The following is an 18,988-nucleotide window of genomic DNA, read 5'->3' on the forward strand; positions in this document are numbered from 1 at the left end:
TTAGTAATACATTTATTATGATAATTATTCATCTTTGTTAACGTTAGTGTTAAAAAACATTAGTTCATGTTAACTCCTGGTGCATTAACTAATGTTAACAATCCCAACTTTGGATATTAATAATCCATTAGTAAATGTTGAACTATAAATGCTGTACAAGATTAACACTAATGCTAGTTAATACATGAATTAATGGACCATTATTCTAAAGTGTTACCATTTTAACATGCCCATGGATTATTTTAAGTACATTCTTAATTAATTTGATTAGATACACCTTCTGCTCGTTAACTCAAACTCTTAAAGGGACAGTTCACAAAAATTTAAATCCTCTCATCATTTACTCATCTCCACTTTTGAGTTTCTTTCTTCTGTTCAACACAAATGATGGCAAACTGAAGAATGTTTGAGTGAAAAACAGCCATTGACTATGGTAACACTTTAGTTCAGGTCACAATTTATGCTATTAACTACTGGCCTATTACCTGCCTAATATCAAGTTATTACTGGTCATTAGTAGTTATAAAGTATGATCTTATTCTGCATCCCTAATCCCTATCCCAAAACCTAAACTCAACTTCTACCTTACTAACTATTAATATACAGCTAATTAGTCATTTATTAAGCTAGAAGTGTTAGTTAATGGTCTGTTAATACTGTGAATTGTGACCTAAACTAAAGTGTTACCGAATGTTTTGTTCCTACTATGGATGTCAATGACTGAGTTTTCCGACATACTTAGAATAAAATCATAAGCCCAAGGCACTTGAAAAGTAAGTGGAAAAAGTAAATTTTTATTTATTTATTTATTGATTATTAATTCTATTAACATGGTTATTATTTTCAAAATAAAGTAAGAAACAGCACTACTTCAGAATATCTTGTTCTGAAGACAAAAATAAATACAAGTTTTGATCACTTACTTGAGTGAGAGTAAATAATGAGGAAAATTGTCATTTTTGGGTGAACTATCCCTTTAAATCTCTGAGGAATGTTTGCCATGAAGAATTAAAGCAGTTCTGTATGTAAAGTTGGGTCTAACCCCATACTAGCAAGGTAAAAGATAAATAGTTTCTTTGGGAAGTCACTTCACCCCAAAATTTCAATGAGTTTAAATAGGCATGATGCTTCTGCTTTTAAACATATACACTTTGATACCTGTAGTTTTTCAATGATGTTCTTGTAGTCCCAGGGGTTGGTGGGAGCGGCAGGCCGTGTTAAGCGTGACATTGCTTTGTTGGAGTGACTGGATCGGGACAGTGTGAGGGAATTACTGTGACTCAACATCATGTTAACGTGAGCCTCCAACTCCACCGGCAGAGGAATAGATCGACTCTTGGCTTTGTGGACAGTCATGAAAAAAATAATAATTGGTCATGCAGCAGAAATCTTTATGTCTATGAAAACTGATACAGACACATTTTAATCCTCATTTTTCTACTTTATCTTTCAGGATGACCTACTCGTCACTGCTAGTGTTCGGATGCAGGACTCCCACTTGGACTTTTTGCTGTGGCTGTAGCCATGGACAGTCCTAACAGACGCATGGTGGACTGCAGAGCAGCTGCTTTACAGTGGTGTGATGAGCCTGAATGAGAGAAAAGAAAAAATATGAGAAGAAAATAAAGAAATTTAAATGAACTGAAGAAATAAATAAAAAAACATTTATGTGATATAGAGACACTATGATATATATCAATTAACAATCATATTTATCTTATTTTTCAGTAAAGTATACAGTATATATTTAAAAGCTAACTGAATGCAGTTGGATTTACATCACTTTTGAAGAGATTGGGGTTAGTTTTTGATTTTTTTAAGAAACGCTTACTTTTATTCATCAATGATGCAACTTATCAAATGTGACAGAAAATGCTGCTAACCATCTCCATATGTTCTGGAGTTGCCATCAATTGACAAATTTCTGTTCCGAGTGTTTTTGATACACTTAATGAAGCTATTTCACATAAATCTAGACCCTAACCCCTTGACAGCCCTTTTTGGTTTTTCAGAGAGTTGACTTGACTGTTGCATCTTGCCAGGTTATTGCTTTTTCTACTCTTTTAGCTAGACGAGCCATTCAGGTACTTCCTCCATCACAGGACATGTGAATCCGAGAAATCCTTAGCTTCATAAACTTGAGAAGTTCAGATGCTTACCTGCAGGATCTCTCAAATCTTTTTACAAGACCTGGAACCCTGTTTATGACTATATCAAAGTCTTATCCTGTTCAGTTGAGGTCAGCTTTAATGCACAATAAATAACTGGAAAAAGGAAATACTGACTCCTTAATGCAAACTTTTCTCTTTTTTCTCTCTTTTTTTTTTACTTTTTTATTGTAACTTTATTAATCAATAATAATTTAGCAATTATTATTATTTATCTATTTATTTATTTATTTTATTACTTTTTTCTCTCTCAGGGGATAGGTTTGTTTTAATTCATAAATTTTATTTGTTTTATTTGAGGGCATAGTGGGAAAATAAGAAAACTAAGACAGTTTGTAATTTTCTATGTTGTATGGGGTAACACTTTATTTTGAAGGTCCATTTGAGTATTAGTAGACTGTGTGCTTAATATCTGCTGATACTGCTCCTTCAACAGACATTTAACTGACTATAACAAACTTAGCAAGTATGTCAACTTACACTAACCCCAACCCTAACCCCAAGCTAACAGTCTACTTATATCTAATGAGAATTATCTGTCATGTAGATGCATTTTAACTTATATATAACAAACAGACCATCAAAATAAAGTGTGGCCTTGTAGGGTATCTACTATGTATGGTCTTGTTAAACACCAATACAAATGAAATAAAAAAGTTACAGAAAATGTATAACTTTTTAAAAAGATTTAAATTTCAAAATAAGTACTACTAATTTAAAGCATCACAGTTTCCACAAAAGCATTAAGCAGTACAACTTTCATCATTGTTAATTTAAATAAACAAGTTTATTGAGCAACAAATCAGCATTTTAGCATTTTTGATTTCTAAAAGATTCTGAGACACTTAAAACTAGTGTAATCACTCATGAAACTTTGGCACTGTATAAAAATATCGTAAAATAAATGAAGATAGAAAGCAGAAGTTAATTGTAATACCATTTTACAATAATATTAGATTCATTTTCAAAAATAATATTACAAGTTTCATTTTATTTTTGATTCAAATACAAACACATAGCTTTGAATATAACCAGTTTTTCTTGGCGCTCACCCTAAAACAAATGTAAATAGTGTTGGATATATTTCAAATATATTTAATGAAGCAAGTATATTATACGTATTATATGTAATAATATATTAAATAAATTAATTTATTTAACTTAAATGTATTGTAATCAACTTTTAAAATAAAATTCTTTAAATTAAGATCAACTTTCAGTGCTGGGCCCTAATCAATCTGTGGCATTTACAAATAAAAGCAGAACTTCACCTCCGTGCTGGTGCTGTTCTCTGAGAAAGGAGAGCTGAAGAATGCAGTTACAGTGTCTAAAACCACCTGAATCACATACTTCTCCAGCACAGGGTCTGACATGCGTTTCTCACGGTTGGAGCACACCTGAAATTACAATTAATTCAAGTCAAGTTAATGAAAATACATTAAAAAAAAAACACCATCATATTTAACAGTATTGTTCCAGTAGACTGGACTTACCCTGGCCATATCTACAGTGAAGTTCTCAAAGAGCTTCCAGATGTGGTTGCTGGTGTAGATCTCCTTCATCTCCACTTCTGTGTCCACATAGCAGTGGTTCACAAAGTTTACATAAGCAATTTTCACCTGCAAGATACAGAGGAATCCTGAAGTTTTTTTATTTAACGCAATATACAATCAACGGCCACTTTATTAGGTACACCTGTCCAACTGCTCGTTAACGCAAATGATTAATCAGTTAAATCACATGCATGATTGAATGATTCCATGCATTAAACATGTAGACATGGTCAAGAGGATCTGCTGCGGTTCAAACAGAGCATCAGAATGGGGAAGAAAGGTGATTTAATGTGGCATGGTTGTTGGTGCCAGACAGGCTGGTCTGAGTATTTCAGAAACTGCTGATCTACTGGGATTTTCACGCATAACCATCTCTAGGGTTTACAGAGAATGGTCCCAACTGTAAATTTAAATTAATCAATTAACTGGCTCCTCCATCACATTAAACAGTATAGTGAGGCTGAACATAATTCTTTGAAATGAACCTGCTTAACTGTGTTTACCTCAGTTATGCAGTCTTCATGTGTGATACTTTGACCATGTCCTCAAGGGGCAATAGAGATGTGCACTTGATCTCTGTATAGACGTTTTTCCCCTCAGCACATGCAGCCAGCAGCTCCACCAGAGAGATATGGTAGCGCAGTGGACTGTCGTCCTTCACCCCTTCCCTCGACTGGGTCATCAGCTCCACCATGGTGTTGAACGACGTGTCATCGGTGTAGAGGACAACCACGTCATCCCCCGCACTTGTGAGCTAATGATAAAAACAAATCATCATCTGTCATGCTGACGTTTATTTCACTTCTGATTTTATTCACAACTGATTTAAGGTTTATTTGTTTTCTGCATAGACACAAATAAACAAACAAAACCATTTATACACAACCAGCATCCCCACATACTGGAAAATGGTTAAAAAAACTATTTAAAAACTACTATTTTTTGAAAATCCCTAAGTGTCCATGTTGATTAATTAATTTTCCTTCAGCTTAGTCTCTGATTTATCAGAGGTCCCCACAGTAGAATGAACCGTCAACTATACCAGCATATGATTTATGCAGCGGATGCCCTTCCAGTCACAACCCAGTACTTGGAAACACCCATACACTTTCACCTTCACACACGCACTCATCCACTACGGCCAGTCCAGTTTAGCTTATTAAATTCACTTATAGCGCATGTCTTTGGACTTTGGGGGAAACCCAAGGTGAACATGGGAGAACGTGCAAACTCCACACAGAAATGTCAACTGACCAACCTGGGACTCGAACCAGCGACCTCTTGATGTGAGGCGACAGTACTAACCACTGAGCCAACATGCCGCCTTAGTGTCCATGTTATCTTCATTAACTAAAGCCAAAACGTATGGTGAAACAAGCATTTTGAGAATGAGGATTAAAAAAATGTAAGTTTTCTTTGAACTTATTATATAAATACAAAGTGAAAACAAAAAACAAGAGACAATAAAGTGACATTTAAAGGCTCAACTAGTTTAATTAGGTTAACTAGGCAGGTTAAGGTAATGAGGCAAGTTATTGTACAATGATGGTTTGTTCTGTAGACTATCGAAAAAATATAGCTTAAAGGGGCTAATAATTTTGACTTTAAACTGGATTTAAAAAAAATTAAAAACTGCTTTTATTCTAGCCGAAATAAAACAAATAAGACTTTCTCCAGAAGAAAAAATATTATCAGACATACTGTGAAATGTCCTTGCTCTGTTAATCATCATTGGGAAATATTAGAAAAGAAAGAAAAAAAAACAAAAAAAACAAAGAGGGGCTAATAATTCTTCAACTGTATATATAAAAGTTTCCCAGTGATGGGTTGCAGCTGGAAGGGTGTCTGCTGCATAAAACATAAGCTGGATAAGATGGCGGTTCATTCCGTTTTGGCAACTCCTGATTAATAAAGGGACTAAGCCGAAAGAAAATGAATGTATGGCTGAAAATAAAAATGACGGTCAAACAAATGGTTAAAATCAAAACATACTGTACCAACAGTCCAAGGTTACAAACCTCAGTCATGATCATGTCTTGGCATTTCTTCACATATTTCCCTTCAGCCTTAATGATGGTGTGCAGAAAGTTGAGGTACTGAATGTGCCGGCCTTGTGTGGCCAGGCAATGTATAAAATGATGCAGGACAGACTCGCTGATCTCAGAACAGAGCTGGAGATTATTGCTGAAAATCTGCTGCATTGTTTCTGCCTCCAGGAGCTGGGAGAGAAAACAAAAAAAGAAGAGAAAGCACAATGAGAAAATACGAGGACATCTTAGTGTATGTTCACACTTGTGGTTCAGTTCTCACTCCACTTGTTTAAATAAAACAGTACTTACAGACAATCATACCAGAGTTTGTTGTTTTAAATCAAATTCTCCCAAGTATGCTATACTAATGGGTTTTTATCTATCCCGTTTCGTTTGCACTGACCCTAGGTGTGAGGAAGAGGTTGAGGTGTTTATGGAGAAGAGCCTGATTCTCCAGATTCCCTGTGCAGAACTTCTGCAGAAACAGGTGTGTGTACTTGATGATCTCCAGCATTTTGGTGTCATTCTGAAAAGAGAAAGAACATTGGCTGTTAAGTGAGGAACAAATCCAAAAACTTGCAACAAATCATCTAGTAGATTTTCTAAATGGTTTAAAAGGCCACAAACCCGATCATAAGAGATCTGCAACAGGTCCAGCATAACTTTGTGCGCACCCATGTTCTTCAATAGCCTTTGCTGCTTTTTAAATACACCTGAACTGCACATTTTATTTAATCGCTCTAGAATCTGGAGATCAGAGGACAGATTTAAGATATTGGTTAGCTCATTTAAGAAGTACACATCCATCCATGAGGCTATTTTGCATATTACCACCACCCACATTTATTAGATCACAAGATGTCAAAATTAAACAGATAAATTTATTAAAATAATATTTTAGTCATCTAACACATTTAGAAATATAAAGATAATACAATACAATTAAAGCAAAATATTGTAAACAAAATTACAACCTACAAAATTTTAACTAAATTTTTCTATTTATTTTGCTTCTCTTGACTTTCCTCTTTTTTCAAATTTGTATTTAATATTTTTCTATAACATATATATTTGGGTGTACTAGTTTACTGTTATCATAAGTTATTTTGTTAGATAAGCTCAAGATTTGCCCTCAGTACTGACTAATCTAATGTATATGCACAAATACAATATTGTAGAGCTTCCTATTAAAAATATGAATTTAAAAGGCAGATTTGTAAGGGGTGTACTTATACAGTTGAAATCAGAATTATTTGCCCCACCTTTGAATTTTTTTTCTTATTTAAATATTTCCTAAATGTCTGATCATATTTTTCTTCTGGAGAAAGTCTTATTTGTTTCATTTCAGCTAAAATCAGAGCAGTTTTAATTTTTTAGAAACCATTTTAAGGTCAAATTTATTAGCCCCTTTAAGCTATATATTTTTTCGATAGTCTGCAGAACAAACCATCATTATACAATAACTTGCCTAATTACCCTAACCTGCCTAGTTAACCTAATTAACCTAGGCCTTTAAATGTCACTTTAAGCTGTATAGAAGTGTCTTGAAAAATATCCAGTAAAATATTATGTACTGTCATCATGGCAAAGATAAAATAAATCAGTTAATAGAAATGAGTTATTAAAACTATTATGTTTAGAAATGTGCTGAAAAAATCATCTCTCCGTTAAACAGAAATCGGTGGGAAAAATAAACAGGGGGGCTAATAATTCTGACTTCAACTGTATATGCTGAGCACTGTAACTAAAACATCTTAGACTTTTTGCACTCTAGTATAATAGCCATCTACGCTTAGAATGCATGCTAAAACATCACCTCTTTAACATTCTGGTAGCTTTCATTGCTTTTTTCAGCTGTCTGTTTCTTAGCATCAGCCTCCTCCTCAGGGGACACCTGCTTAAAAGAGGAAAAAAAAGTAACAATCTTTCACGTGATTAATCACATCTCCACAATCACACATGCCTCAGTGTATGACGCACCGTTTCAGGCTCTTTTTTGTCTTTCTTGTCTTTCTTTCCATCTCCCCCAGAACTGCTCTTTTAATGACCCAAAGCTCAGACTTCTCCACCATAGTGCGCAGCAGATCCAGATCTCGCTTTATGTGTTTATAGTTGTCCACATCCTGAGCTGAAATGAGCAGCTGGACCTGAAGAGAACAAACAGCAGGATGAAAGACACAGCTTTTGATCTAAAAAAAGGACTGCAATTTAGCATTTTCTGCTTTTGTGATACCAGAACTGTAATTTGCTGCATGCAGATGAGCAAGGATTGTAAGATTTTAAAAGCTGCAGTTTTGTTTTATTAGTTTTTTTAAGACAAATATAATGTTAGCATCCCTTAAAGGAATATTTCACCCAAAAATAAATATATATTCACTATTTACTCACCCTCAAGTGGTTCCAAACCTTTTAGAGTTTCTTTCTTTATTGAACACTAAAGAAGATATTTTGAAGAAAGCTGGAAATCTGTAACCATTGACTTCCATAGTAGGAAAAGGAAGTAAATAGTATATATAAATATATATTTTTTTGTCTTTAACAGAACAAAGAAAGTTTTAAAGGTTTGAGTAAATGATGACAGAATTTACATTTTTAGGTGAACTATCCCTTTAAATCCCCATTTTGCACATCTGGAAATGTTCATTACCTGCAGATGTTTGATCTGAAGTGTCTAGGCACAGCTCTTTTTACCTGTTTAAAAGTATGAAGGACTTCTTGTCTTTGACTGAAGTGTTTGAAGAGCAACTGCAAGGCCCCAGAAACCAAGGGAGGGTAGTCGTGCATGATGAGGTGGATCAAAACACGCAGAAACATTCGTCCTCCTTCATCATCCACTTCCAGAATGCTGTTTCCTTTACTGTATGATGAGAGAAAGGTAGAGGCTAAAGAAGGTCTGAGTGATCATGAGCAATAATAGTATCTGACTATTTTGGGATGATTCAGATACTGATAATTCATATTTTTGTGTTTTTTTCTCACTGATCACTGATAAATAAATAAAACTGCCAATAGATATTTACGGATTCATTTGTTCAAACAATGCATTTAGAATGGGTATTTAAAGCGTTTAAAATTGACACGTTTAAGGTCTCATTCTTTAAAAATCTTCACTGCCGCATAGATATACGATATAAATTGGGTCTAAGGCCAGATAGAAGCTCTGCATTAAATTCCATTTCCCCCCACCATGTCTTTAAAATATGAAAGTTTAATTTACTCCGGTAATTTCAATGGAATTTCTGGGCTCACCTGCTGATCCTGACAGCCCTAGCGGTAACACAGTCTTTCATCTCATTATATGCTTGAACATCTAAATAATTGCTAATGCCATAAATCTATTTAACTGACTGCATTGAAATTACATTACAACATCAATGCTTAAAAGGAACGTATGAAATTGAAAATAGTCCCATTAAGCTTTCACCAGAAGCTTATCATTGGAACACAAGCTGTGCATTTACCCCATTTAGAGTTTGGATTAGAAGGAAACATTTGGCAAAATATATTAATTGAGAAACTCAATACCCCAGGATTGTTCTAAATGTGTAAATATTCTACTTTGGTTTTGCTGAGAGTTTTTTGAGGTAAATGGGAGAACAGACAAAATCATGTCTTCAATTTTTTTAACTGTTTATAAAATCAGTATGACAATTCCAACCAACTCTTGTGCAGATATATACGGAAACACTCTTGCTTGTGTAATATTACTTAAAGAGATAGTTGGCCAAAAATTCTCTAATTGTTTATTCACCATTAAGTAGTTCCGACCCTTTATGTGTTCCTATTTAATTTCAGGTTTTTCACAGCTGTTGTTTAGTTTTTCTGTTGAGCACAAAAGATAATATTCCAAAGAACTGTAGTAGAAAACTTGTAGACATCATCTTCCAACGTAGGAATAACCATGCTACGAAAGTCAATGGCTACCAGTTTCTTACATTCTTAAAATATCTTTTGTCTTTAAAAGAAAGAAAAAAATTCAACAAACAGGTTTGAAATCGTGGAGGGAGCATAAATTATGAGAGAATCTTTATTTTCGGGTGAAACATCCTCATAACTAGAACTTTTAGAGTCATCTAAATGCATTTGCATCTGATCTGAACCGAGGGGGGTGTTTTTTTGCTTGTATATATTTTTGCAAAGCGAGTGACATACTCAAAAATGTCAGCTTGCACAATTCAGATTATTTGTTAGTTGAAAAAATATGATGCTGTACATGTGCAATGCATTAACATACCCAATTCCAAACATGGCCTCTGCTTGCTCTCCAATGTGCTGTAGGTTGATGGGAGGCTGTTTATAATATTTCAAAAACAAATAAATTAATAACAAGAACATGCAATCAGAAAGCACATTCAACTACTATCACTATTAATTACAATAATTAGACTTAATTAGATTAATTACAATTAATTAGATAATGGTGTTCCAATGAAGGTGAAGTGTGTAATTTCTGTAGTACTGCCATCATCAAATTAAAAAAACTATTATTATTAATAGTAAGTTGATGTAAATTAATGTATAATATAGGTAAAAAAATAATACACACTTCACCTTCAAGGAAATCATTTAATAAATCAAGAAATTATAAAACACTGTCAATCTCACCAGATCGATGCTCTGAGACAAACACGAAGAAGAAAAATAGAGGGATTAGTACATTGAAGAAATGTTGTGATTTGATCATATTGTTATTTCACAGATTGATGTTACACTTTATTGTACAGTGTCATTGTTATGCATTTTAGTATTGAGCAATATTATGAACTATATGTACTTGGGTTCAAAAGGATCAAAAATTAGGTTTAAGGTAAGTAGCATGTAATTATGCATAATTTTGGAATCATGCGTAACAAGACACCATGAAAATAAAGTGTTACCTTAGGTTATTTGATTAGTAGGTTAGTCATTGCATTCACATCAGGGTATGAATTTTGTATATTTTATCAGTACATCCATTACCCTCATGCTCAGTATGATGTGTGGCATCTGCATCTTTCCATAGATAAACATCCACAAAACTCCTTCTTGAAGACGGAGAGCAGGAATGAAAAGCCATAGTCCAGTCGTACGCTGAGAATGAACTATAATACACACACACACACACACACACACACACACACACACACACACACACACACAAAAACACAAATTTGAGAAATGAGAGTACAAAATATTAAAAATGGACCTATTATGTCCCTCTTACAAGGTGTAATTTACTCTCTGATGTTCCTAGAGTGTGTATGGGAGGAGCTAGGCAGCAGATTCAAAACTTAATGCTGCATTCCACACCAGATAACGATGAAGCGTCAAGCTAAGTGATTTACATGTTAAGTCAATGCAAAGAAGCAAATTGACATCCTGCGGCGTTTCACGCAAATGAATCAGCGTGAGTTTTGTATTCACAACGAATTACTCGATTTGGAAAAATCTGAACTTCAGCGAACATTCGTGCAGTGTTAACCAATCAGTGAGCTTGCTCTTGTAGAGGTGTGATTATCATTGCCGACACAGGACAACAGTTCATCAAACTAGGCCTGGCTCAGTCTGAAAGCTGAGAGCTAAAAAGCTTCCATCATCAAGGTATAGTTTCCTGGAGGAGTTGATGAACTAACAGAGCTAGGTGCAACTCTGAAAAGAACTAGTGAACTCAGACATGGCGCCGAACAAAACTACACTGTTTTAACAGCCTTCCTAAAGCACATAAAGCACAGCTACTGTCTCAAAAAAAATCCATGTTAGCCATTTAGCAATGAAGCTAGAGTAGACAGAAGCTCTGCCCATAGCGCGAATCCACATCTATTGTGAAGTGAATTTGATGCGCGAATGAAGTGAATTGACACGCAAAATGTGTAAACTCAAAATGTCCACTCGTCTATTAACACGTGAATAGCCCAATTTATTTGCGTGTGCCGCATCTGGTGTAAACAAAGCATCATGGTTGCTTCTCATCTCAGGGACTTCTATGCTAATGAGGAGAAATTGTCACTAATGGACATAGCTTTCCCCCTCCGATGACATGTACTAAGGGAGAATGTCGATCAAAGTGCTTTGCAGATTGCATCTGTGTTAAACCCCTTTTAAAAATTACCCTATGATTACTCAGCCTTAAACCATTATATTGACTTCCTCCACTGCTGTATAATGGTGTTGGGTAGTGCTCCATTTTTGAAAGCATCCAAACTCCTCTATTAACACCCTGGTGTCGTATGGGGATAGTTTTAACGATGGATTTATGTGATTTTTGGAAGCTTCAAAAAAAGGGCCACTACCCACACAATTATACAGCATGGAAAGCAAAGAAAAAACGGAAACCATAACAACTGTGTTCGTCTGAAAAGAACACTGTGTATAAAGTCATATCCACAGAGTAATGGCTTTAGGAAGAATAAATTGTGGGATATTTTTTTTTGTGAACTATTCCATTAATGTTAGTACACTTTTTTAACATTGCCCCTCAGTGGATCGTCCTTCAAGAATGACATTCATATTAAAATGAATTGTAATTTTTTAACGAAACTACAGCACCAGTCTACAATTACTCTTCCATCAGCAATAAATATGTTCCACATGAATGAAATGTTGTTATCTTCTTGTAAAGCGGCTTTGATATACTGTAATCTACATTTTATAAAGCGCTATAGAAATAAAGATGAATACACTACCTGTAAAATCTCCAGAATCTTGAGTTTGGTGTCCATGACTAGTGATGTCTTGTGTGTCAATGCTGTCTTTACGGCCGGACTTGACTGTCTCCAGATCGACAGGAGCGGAGAACAGAGATGGCTTTCGGGTTCAGCACCATGGTAGACATCATCTGCCCCATGCCATGAATGGAGCGCCTGACGTTCTTACCTAGAAATGAATGATTCAATCAATATCCTGGCCATTTTGGAGACTGGAATTCTAGGATGTTTTAGTTTATATCAGTATATATACATTACATGTTAAAACAAATAGTGAGCTAATTGATAATAAAGGGTTTCCCTCTGTGTTGCACAATTTATTTTGCATTATTTATAATTTTTATTAGTATAAAAATAAAAACCCCAAAAAATGTAGAACTCTAATTACAAACGACAGAAAAAAAAATACGTAAAAAGTCCAATTGATTAACGATAACTAAGTTATTGAAAAATAATTTTATTGACTTTTCTAGCTTATTATTCAAGTTAATAAATTACACAATTGCTCATTAAATGTGAACTTTAAATCATATATTTTTAATAATTTAATTAGATTTAGTAATTTCTTTTTTCCCCAATAAAAAAAATCCATTATTATGCATTAAAACCCACTAAAATGTAATCCTTTAAAAGCTATTGTGAATATTATATCATTTTTTAATATTATGTATAAATTAAGTATTAATTAACTAGACTTTTTAAAAGTAAATTTACAAAAGTGGTTTTATAAGTATGAGAAACATATTAAATGCATTAATCTCTCAAATAAATGTGAAAACAAAAAATCTAAATGTTGATCATAATTCAGCTTAGCTTATCTGTTCCAAACTTCAAGATATAGTCATTTGGTAGCAGGGCTTTTAATTGTGCAGCAAAAGTTATGGAATTCCCTGCCTTTGCACAATCGCCAGGAGGACACCGTTTACAATTTTAAATCTCAGATAATCTCTGATTTTTTTGTTCAGGATAGCTTTTAATGATTTTCTGGTTTAATATCCTGTCTATTGCTTTTCGCTGCTTGTATTTTTTGATGTGCTTGCCATATACTGTAAGGTGTACTTGAGTGTTTTGAAAGGTGCCTATAAATTATTATTATGTATGTTATACAGCTGAAATCAGAATTATTAAACCACCATTGATTTTTTCTTCTTTTTTAAATATTTCCCAAATGATGCAAGGACTTTTTTGCAGTATCTCTGATAATATTTCTTCTTCTGGAGAAAATCTTATTTGTTTTATTTCAGCTAGAATAAAAGCAATTTTTAATTTTTTAAAGACAATTTTAAGCTCAAAAGTATTAGCCCCTTTAAGTGATTTATTTTTTCTGATAGTCTACAGAACAAACCATCGTTATACAATAACACTTGCCTAATTACCCTAATTACCAGCCTTTAATGTCACTTTAAGCTGTATAGAAGTGTCTTGAAAAATATCTAGTAAAATATTATTTACTGTCATCATGGCAAAGATGAAATAAATCAGTTATTAGAAATGAGTTATTAAAACTACTATGTTTATAAATGTGTTGAAAAAATCTTCTCTCTGTTAATCAGAAAATGGGGGAAAAATAAACGGGGGCTAATAATTAATGAGGCTTAATAATTCTGATTTGAACTGTATGTTATTTATTAGATTAGAGTATTTGGTATTTAACTATTGTTACACTTTATTTCATGATAATAATCAATTTTTACTTAAAAAAATAATTTTCTTGCAACCATTTCAGTAGCAATCTGGAGCCATGTAAACATCTGAACACTATTCAGTACTGACCACTGCCATCATCGTTGAACAGTGGGTTGACGGAAGCGTTACTCGGAGTGCAGTCTATAATTCCCAGAAGAGTGCGAGTCAATCTCAGGAGCTCGAAAAAGCTGTAGAAGCCAAAGTAGATAAGATGCCTCGCCAAGCTCACCACCTACGAGAATGCAAATGAAGCAAAAATGTGAACTTGATTTGGGAATATCTTGCAGATGGTTTTATCAAAGCTTAAGTATGCAGCCATAAATACTCCCAAGCACTACCAGTGGAGCTTAAGCATAATAATATGCAACAGTACCTCATAAGTTAGCTTGTTTTTCTCCTCATTTGCAAAAGGCAGATCATCGATGAGCACATTGTTGAGGTATTCCTCCATAAAAGCCATGGTATTAGCAAACTTGTTCTTTTTATTGTCTCGTGAATTGTCCAAGTGAGAGTCATAACTATAACATAAAACAACAAACATTATTACACCTTTGATTGTTTAAATAGTTACTCTTTACTGCCATGTACAAATGTTTAATGGTTGTGCATACACTATCATGCAGTAAAAAAAAAATTTCACACATTATCAGGTACAGTTCTCAGTTAAATCATATTTATCTCAATAAACTCATAATTTGCTGCTTATTAATAGTTATTAAATCAATAACTAGATTTAGATATTGGGTAGTGTTATGACTAAAGTTTTTTTATTTATTTTTGTTGTGCATTGCATGTGTTTTCCTTCTTTGTCCCGCCTTCTTGCTGTGTTTTGTGTTATCCCATAGGCTGGCATTTTAATGTGGTCCAGGCTCTGATTGGCTGCTGGTCATGGAGAGCTATGAAAGGGAACTTCCGGCAGAGTTTGAGAGGCTCATTTGTAGTGCGATGGATGCTGGGAGTAGAAAGTTCCTGCATTTCACTACCCCTCCGGCCGACGACCAACCTTTATTCTTGTACAAATGTCCATGTGTGCTAGCAACTTTTTGAGAGTTTGAGCTTGTAGGGGTGGCCTGCCTATTTATTTTGATTACAATTGACTTTGTTTATGTTTAGGGAGGAAGGTAAGCTTCCTGTATTTTTCTTTAAAGATTTACAGGTAATATAGTTGATTTACTTTGTAGATTCTTTTGTTTGTTATTTTGGCCTGTGGCCACCTTGAAGAGATGCTCATTTAAACTATTTTTCTATAATAAATCGATTCAATCACTCTCAACTTAAGTGTCCGCGTGTGGTCGACCGAAGGGGATCTTTTGTATAAGATTTTATTGGGGGGCGAAATCCACCACCACAACCTTATTTTGTTTATTATGTCCATATTGTTTTACCCAGACTTGGGGCGTAATAGGTAGAATTAAAGATGTTGTATAAGATCATGCACAATATGCACAAATAAACAGCACTAAAATAAAATAGTTAGAATTAGTATTAAATTAAAGTGTTACTGATTTTTTGGGGGGGAATTATTACTTTTAATTCAGAAAAGAGGAATGAAATTGATCAAAATGTGGCTTTAAAAACTTTTACGATGTTATAAAATATTTTTATTTCAAATGAATTTTTACCTTTCAATTTGTTAAAAATGCTATTTCTAAAGGATCTATATATATATATATATATATATATATATATATATATATATATATATTTATGTGTGTATGTATATGTATGTATGTGTGCTACTGGGGATATTACAAACCTTCTATGACTTTAAAAAATTATCTTAAAATCAATGTAAATAAAGTGACCATATATGGTTCCCTATAGTATCAAGGGTTAAAAAAAATACAATATAAAGTTATCTATCCGCTTGTTAAGTTGTGACGTATCGGTGACGTATGGAATATTGTTTCCGGGTCCAAGCCGCCACTCATCTGAATTGAGAAAATATTTGTTTATGATCACTTATTTAGTCATATCACACATTAAAGTAAATTTTATATAAATCATAATGTACACATCAGTCTCAGGACTTGCTGCATCACAAATACCAAATTTTGACAATTTATAAAAAAAAATGTATCACTTTCTGGACATCGGATATTAGGCATCGTGATTTTTGAAAGTATTACATCGCTTTGTAAACGTTTATTATCACCATTTGATGAGTCTCCCTATACAGTTTGATATAGCGCTTGGACATGGAGCCGCTTCGCATGAGGTCACACTTAACAAGTGGATAAAGTATTGTGTGCGAGTATGTGAACGCACTCTTTGATGCTGATAGAGGTGGGAATCTCAGTCACAAGCGGGCAAACTTGATAGGTGTCACAAGCTCCTGAGGTCACGGTCGACGTGTGCGTGCAGCATGAGTCTACAGAAAGATGCTCGCAGGTCAAAGGGAAGAGTCTCGTCCATCATGCAGAGTGAGATCAGCTCTATATCCAGCTGCTTTGAGATCACATCTATGGCCAAATACTGCCGTCAAAACACATTCGTGCAAATAGTTTCAGCTGGTACCTGAAAAACCAAAATATATAACACATATATTCATAAGGATATGAACAGAAGGACAACATTGCTACATTTTATCCAGAAATATTCTATTTTTGTAATTGATTTGTTTTTTGTTATTTCAAAGGATGTTCAATTTTAACATGAATTAGCATGTTCTAGGCTAGCTGCTAGGCTTTGCTAGTAATATTTGGCCAGTTAGATGAAGGTTTGAAGGTCGTGAAGTGAGTGGCTGTAGATTAAGTGCTGTTTTAGAGTTACTGTGTAAAAACTTTTCACACCCCTCAATGGAAAGTCTAGATTTTTACGACTTTCAGAGATCGTAGGGAAAACCGCAAGTTGGATCAGTTAGAAAAGATATAGCCTAAATCTTCATACCAGCCGGAAGGTCTGACTAGAGTCTGGTGGTTATAGCTTTAAATCTCTTAGGAAGATACATTTAGAAATTTTGTTAAGAATAAGAAGCGGAAATAGGATTTCTAAGTTGCAATGATAACAGATGTTATTTCCATTTTCAAGCACCTGTAATATGTCAGCACATTTTTCATCATGCACATTCCCTTGACGGGCCTCTGGGCAAGCTGCCGAATGCTCTTTTCATGGTTCTCGTTTCCTTTTCAGCCCAATCAGCCAAACTTCATCCTCGTCTCCAAACTCTTCCAAGTACTTCGGAAGTATGATGACTTTCCTTAGCAGCTCGCCGCCTTCACAAACACACAGAAAATGTGTTTGCAACAAGTATATAAGCAAATACAGATGCACACAATTTTTTTTGCAGGACCTACTCTGTTTTCATGAGAATATCCTGGTTACTGGCGTTCAGCACACATTTACAGATCAGCTCTTGAGTAACAGGGATTGCTACATTATTGGATACGCACAAGTCTGAAAGATAGTCCAGAAACCTGGAAAACAAAACAAATAACATGTCACAACAGGCATTTAGAGACAACCAGATTTAGACTTGGCAGTGCATCAATTTGTCACCCATGATACTTAACTGTGCACTCAAAGAGGCAGATGAGGGCACTAAAATTTGCTCTTACGGTTTGAATATTTAGGTCTCTATTTAAAGTGATTGCCTTCCTGCTAAAAACAAGCATTCTATACAATTGCATAAAATATGTTGAACTAAGGCAAAAATATCTCAAATTCACCCTGGTTTTGATCCAATTTGTGTTTGGTGTGAACAAGCTCCAGCACTCTCTTCATATTTCTGGCTTTGTCCAGCACTAAGCACTTTTTGGGCATCAATTTTTAAATAAATTTCTGAATACTTTCTTTTAGATATTGAGCCATGCCCCCTAGTAGCATTACTTGGATTAACCCTACAAATGTTTCCCTGTCATCATACAATCAAATGCATTCGCCTTCTGTTTAATAATTGCTGAAAGGCTTTAACACTGAACTGGGAAAAATCCTTCTCCACCCAGTTATGTACACTGGATGGATGATCTGATGCAGTCCTATGCAACTGAAAAGATTAGATAAACAGTTTGCAGTAATACTGAGAAAATTGACACAATTTGACAACCCTTCCTCTTACATTTTAAAAATAAAAATAAAAATAAATACAAATTTATGAAAAAAATAGCTGACCTATTTTCCCTGGCCCCTGGCTTATTTATGAATGGAGAGTGGTGTTTTCTTTTTTTCTCTACTGCTGTACCCTTTACATATTTGTATTTATATTCTTTCTGTATTATTGTAAGGCCTAATATGTGTACTTTTATCTATAATGTTATTTTATCTACCTATCTTATTATTATTTTTATTTTATATTGTACTTAATGCAAGAATATGTTATAGTACTGCTTATTCAGACAGAAATAAAATATGAGCAAATTGTGTTCTGCTGCTAGATTGAAGCAGTTAATGTCTAATGATTCTATGTATTGGTGCTGTGGCTCTCTGACTAATATCTATCAATAAAAAACAGTGTTAAACTAAAACAAGCATTCTAGTGGGAAAACTAACTAGGGATGCACTGAATTAAATTCAAGAGGAAAACCAATATTCTGGATGCACTAACACAAAAAACAAAATGCTTTGTAATAATTATTTATTATTTAACTAAATTAAAAAAAAGACTTTTTAAATTTTACTCAATAACTAAGATTAGACTGATTTCAAAAATACAAAAAGCAAATAAAATAACAACCATATATTATTTAAACTTATGCAATTAAATAATTAAATGTTATTTATTATAAAACCTTAAATGTGTAGGTCAGTGGATGAGCATAGCACGGGGAATCGAATTCTGGTTTCTGTGAGCACTACATGTTAACACACTTAACCACTAGACTATTGGCATCGACATAACCACATTTGACTGACAGTGAACTTGCTGAGAG

The 18,988-nt window shown here is 34.2% G+C and overlaps 1 protein-coding gene across 1 annotated transcript in view; it reads right to left on the minus strand.

Annotated features, from left to right (window-relative positions):
* The window catches only part of itpr3 (inositol 1,4,5-trisphosphate receptor, type 3), a 60,622-nt gene that overhangs the window by 19,268 nt on the left and 22,366 nt on the right, over positions 1–18,988 (minus strand). The window contains 30 exon segments of the mRNA XM_056463725.1: positions 1,159–1,340; positions 1,464–1,494; positions 1,496–1,588; positions 3,440–3,565; positions 3,662–3,787; positions 4,225–4,253; positions 4,256–4,475; positions 5,740–5,940; positions 6,155–6,277; positions 6,379–6,498; positions 7,568–7,645; positions 7,732–7,793; positions 7,796–7,898; positions 8,443–8,608; positions 9,986–10,040; positions 10,711–10,768; positions 10,770–10,832; positions 12,414–12,452; positions 12,454–12,540; positions 12,542–12,603; positions 14,208–14,352; positions 14,494–14,638; positions 16,389–16,422; positions 16,425–16,463; positions 16,466–16,600; positions 16,603–16,637; positions 17,154–17,255; positions 17,257–17,297; positions 17,299–17,335; positions 17,417–17,536. Of these exon segments, the coding sequence (XP_056319700.1) occupies positions 1,159–1,340; positions 1,464–1,494; positions 1,496–1,588; positions 3,440–3,565; positions 3,662–3,787; positions 4,225–4,253; positions 4,256–4,475; positions 5,740–5,940; positions 6,155–6,277; positions 6,379–6,498; positions 7,568–7,645; positions 7,732–7,793; positions 7,796–7,898; positions 8,443–8,608; positions 9,986–10,040; positions 10,711–10,768; positions 10,770–10,832; positions 12,414–12,452; positions 12,454–12,540; positions 12,542–12,603; positions 14,208–14,352; positions 14,494–14,638; positions 16,389–16,422; positions 16,425–16,463; positions 16,466–16,600; positions 16,603–16,637; positions 17,154–17,255; positions 17,257–17,297; positions 17,299–17,335; positions 17,417–17,536 (2,857 nt within the window).

The sequence above is a fragment of the Danio aesculapii genome, chromosome 8 (genome assembly GCF_903798145.1).
Source record: "Danio aesculapii chromosome 8, fDanAes4.1, whole genome shotgun sequence".
Taxonomy (NCBI): Eukaryota; Metazoa; Chordata; class Actinopteri; order Cypriniformes; family Danionidae; genus Danio; species Danio aesculapii.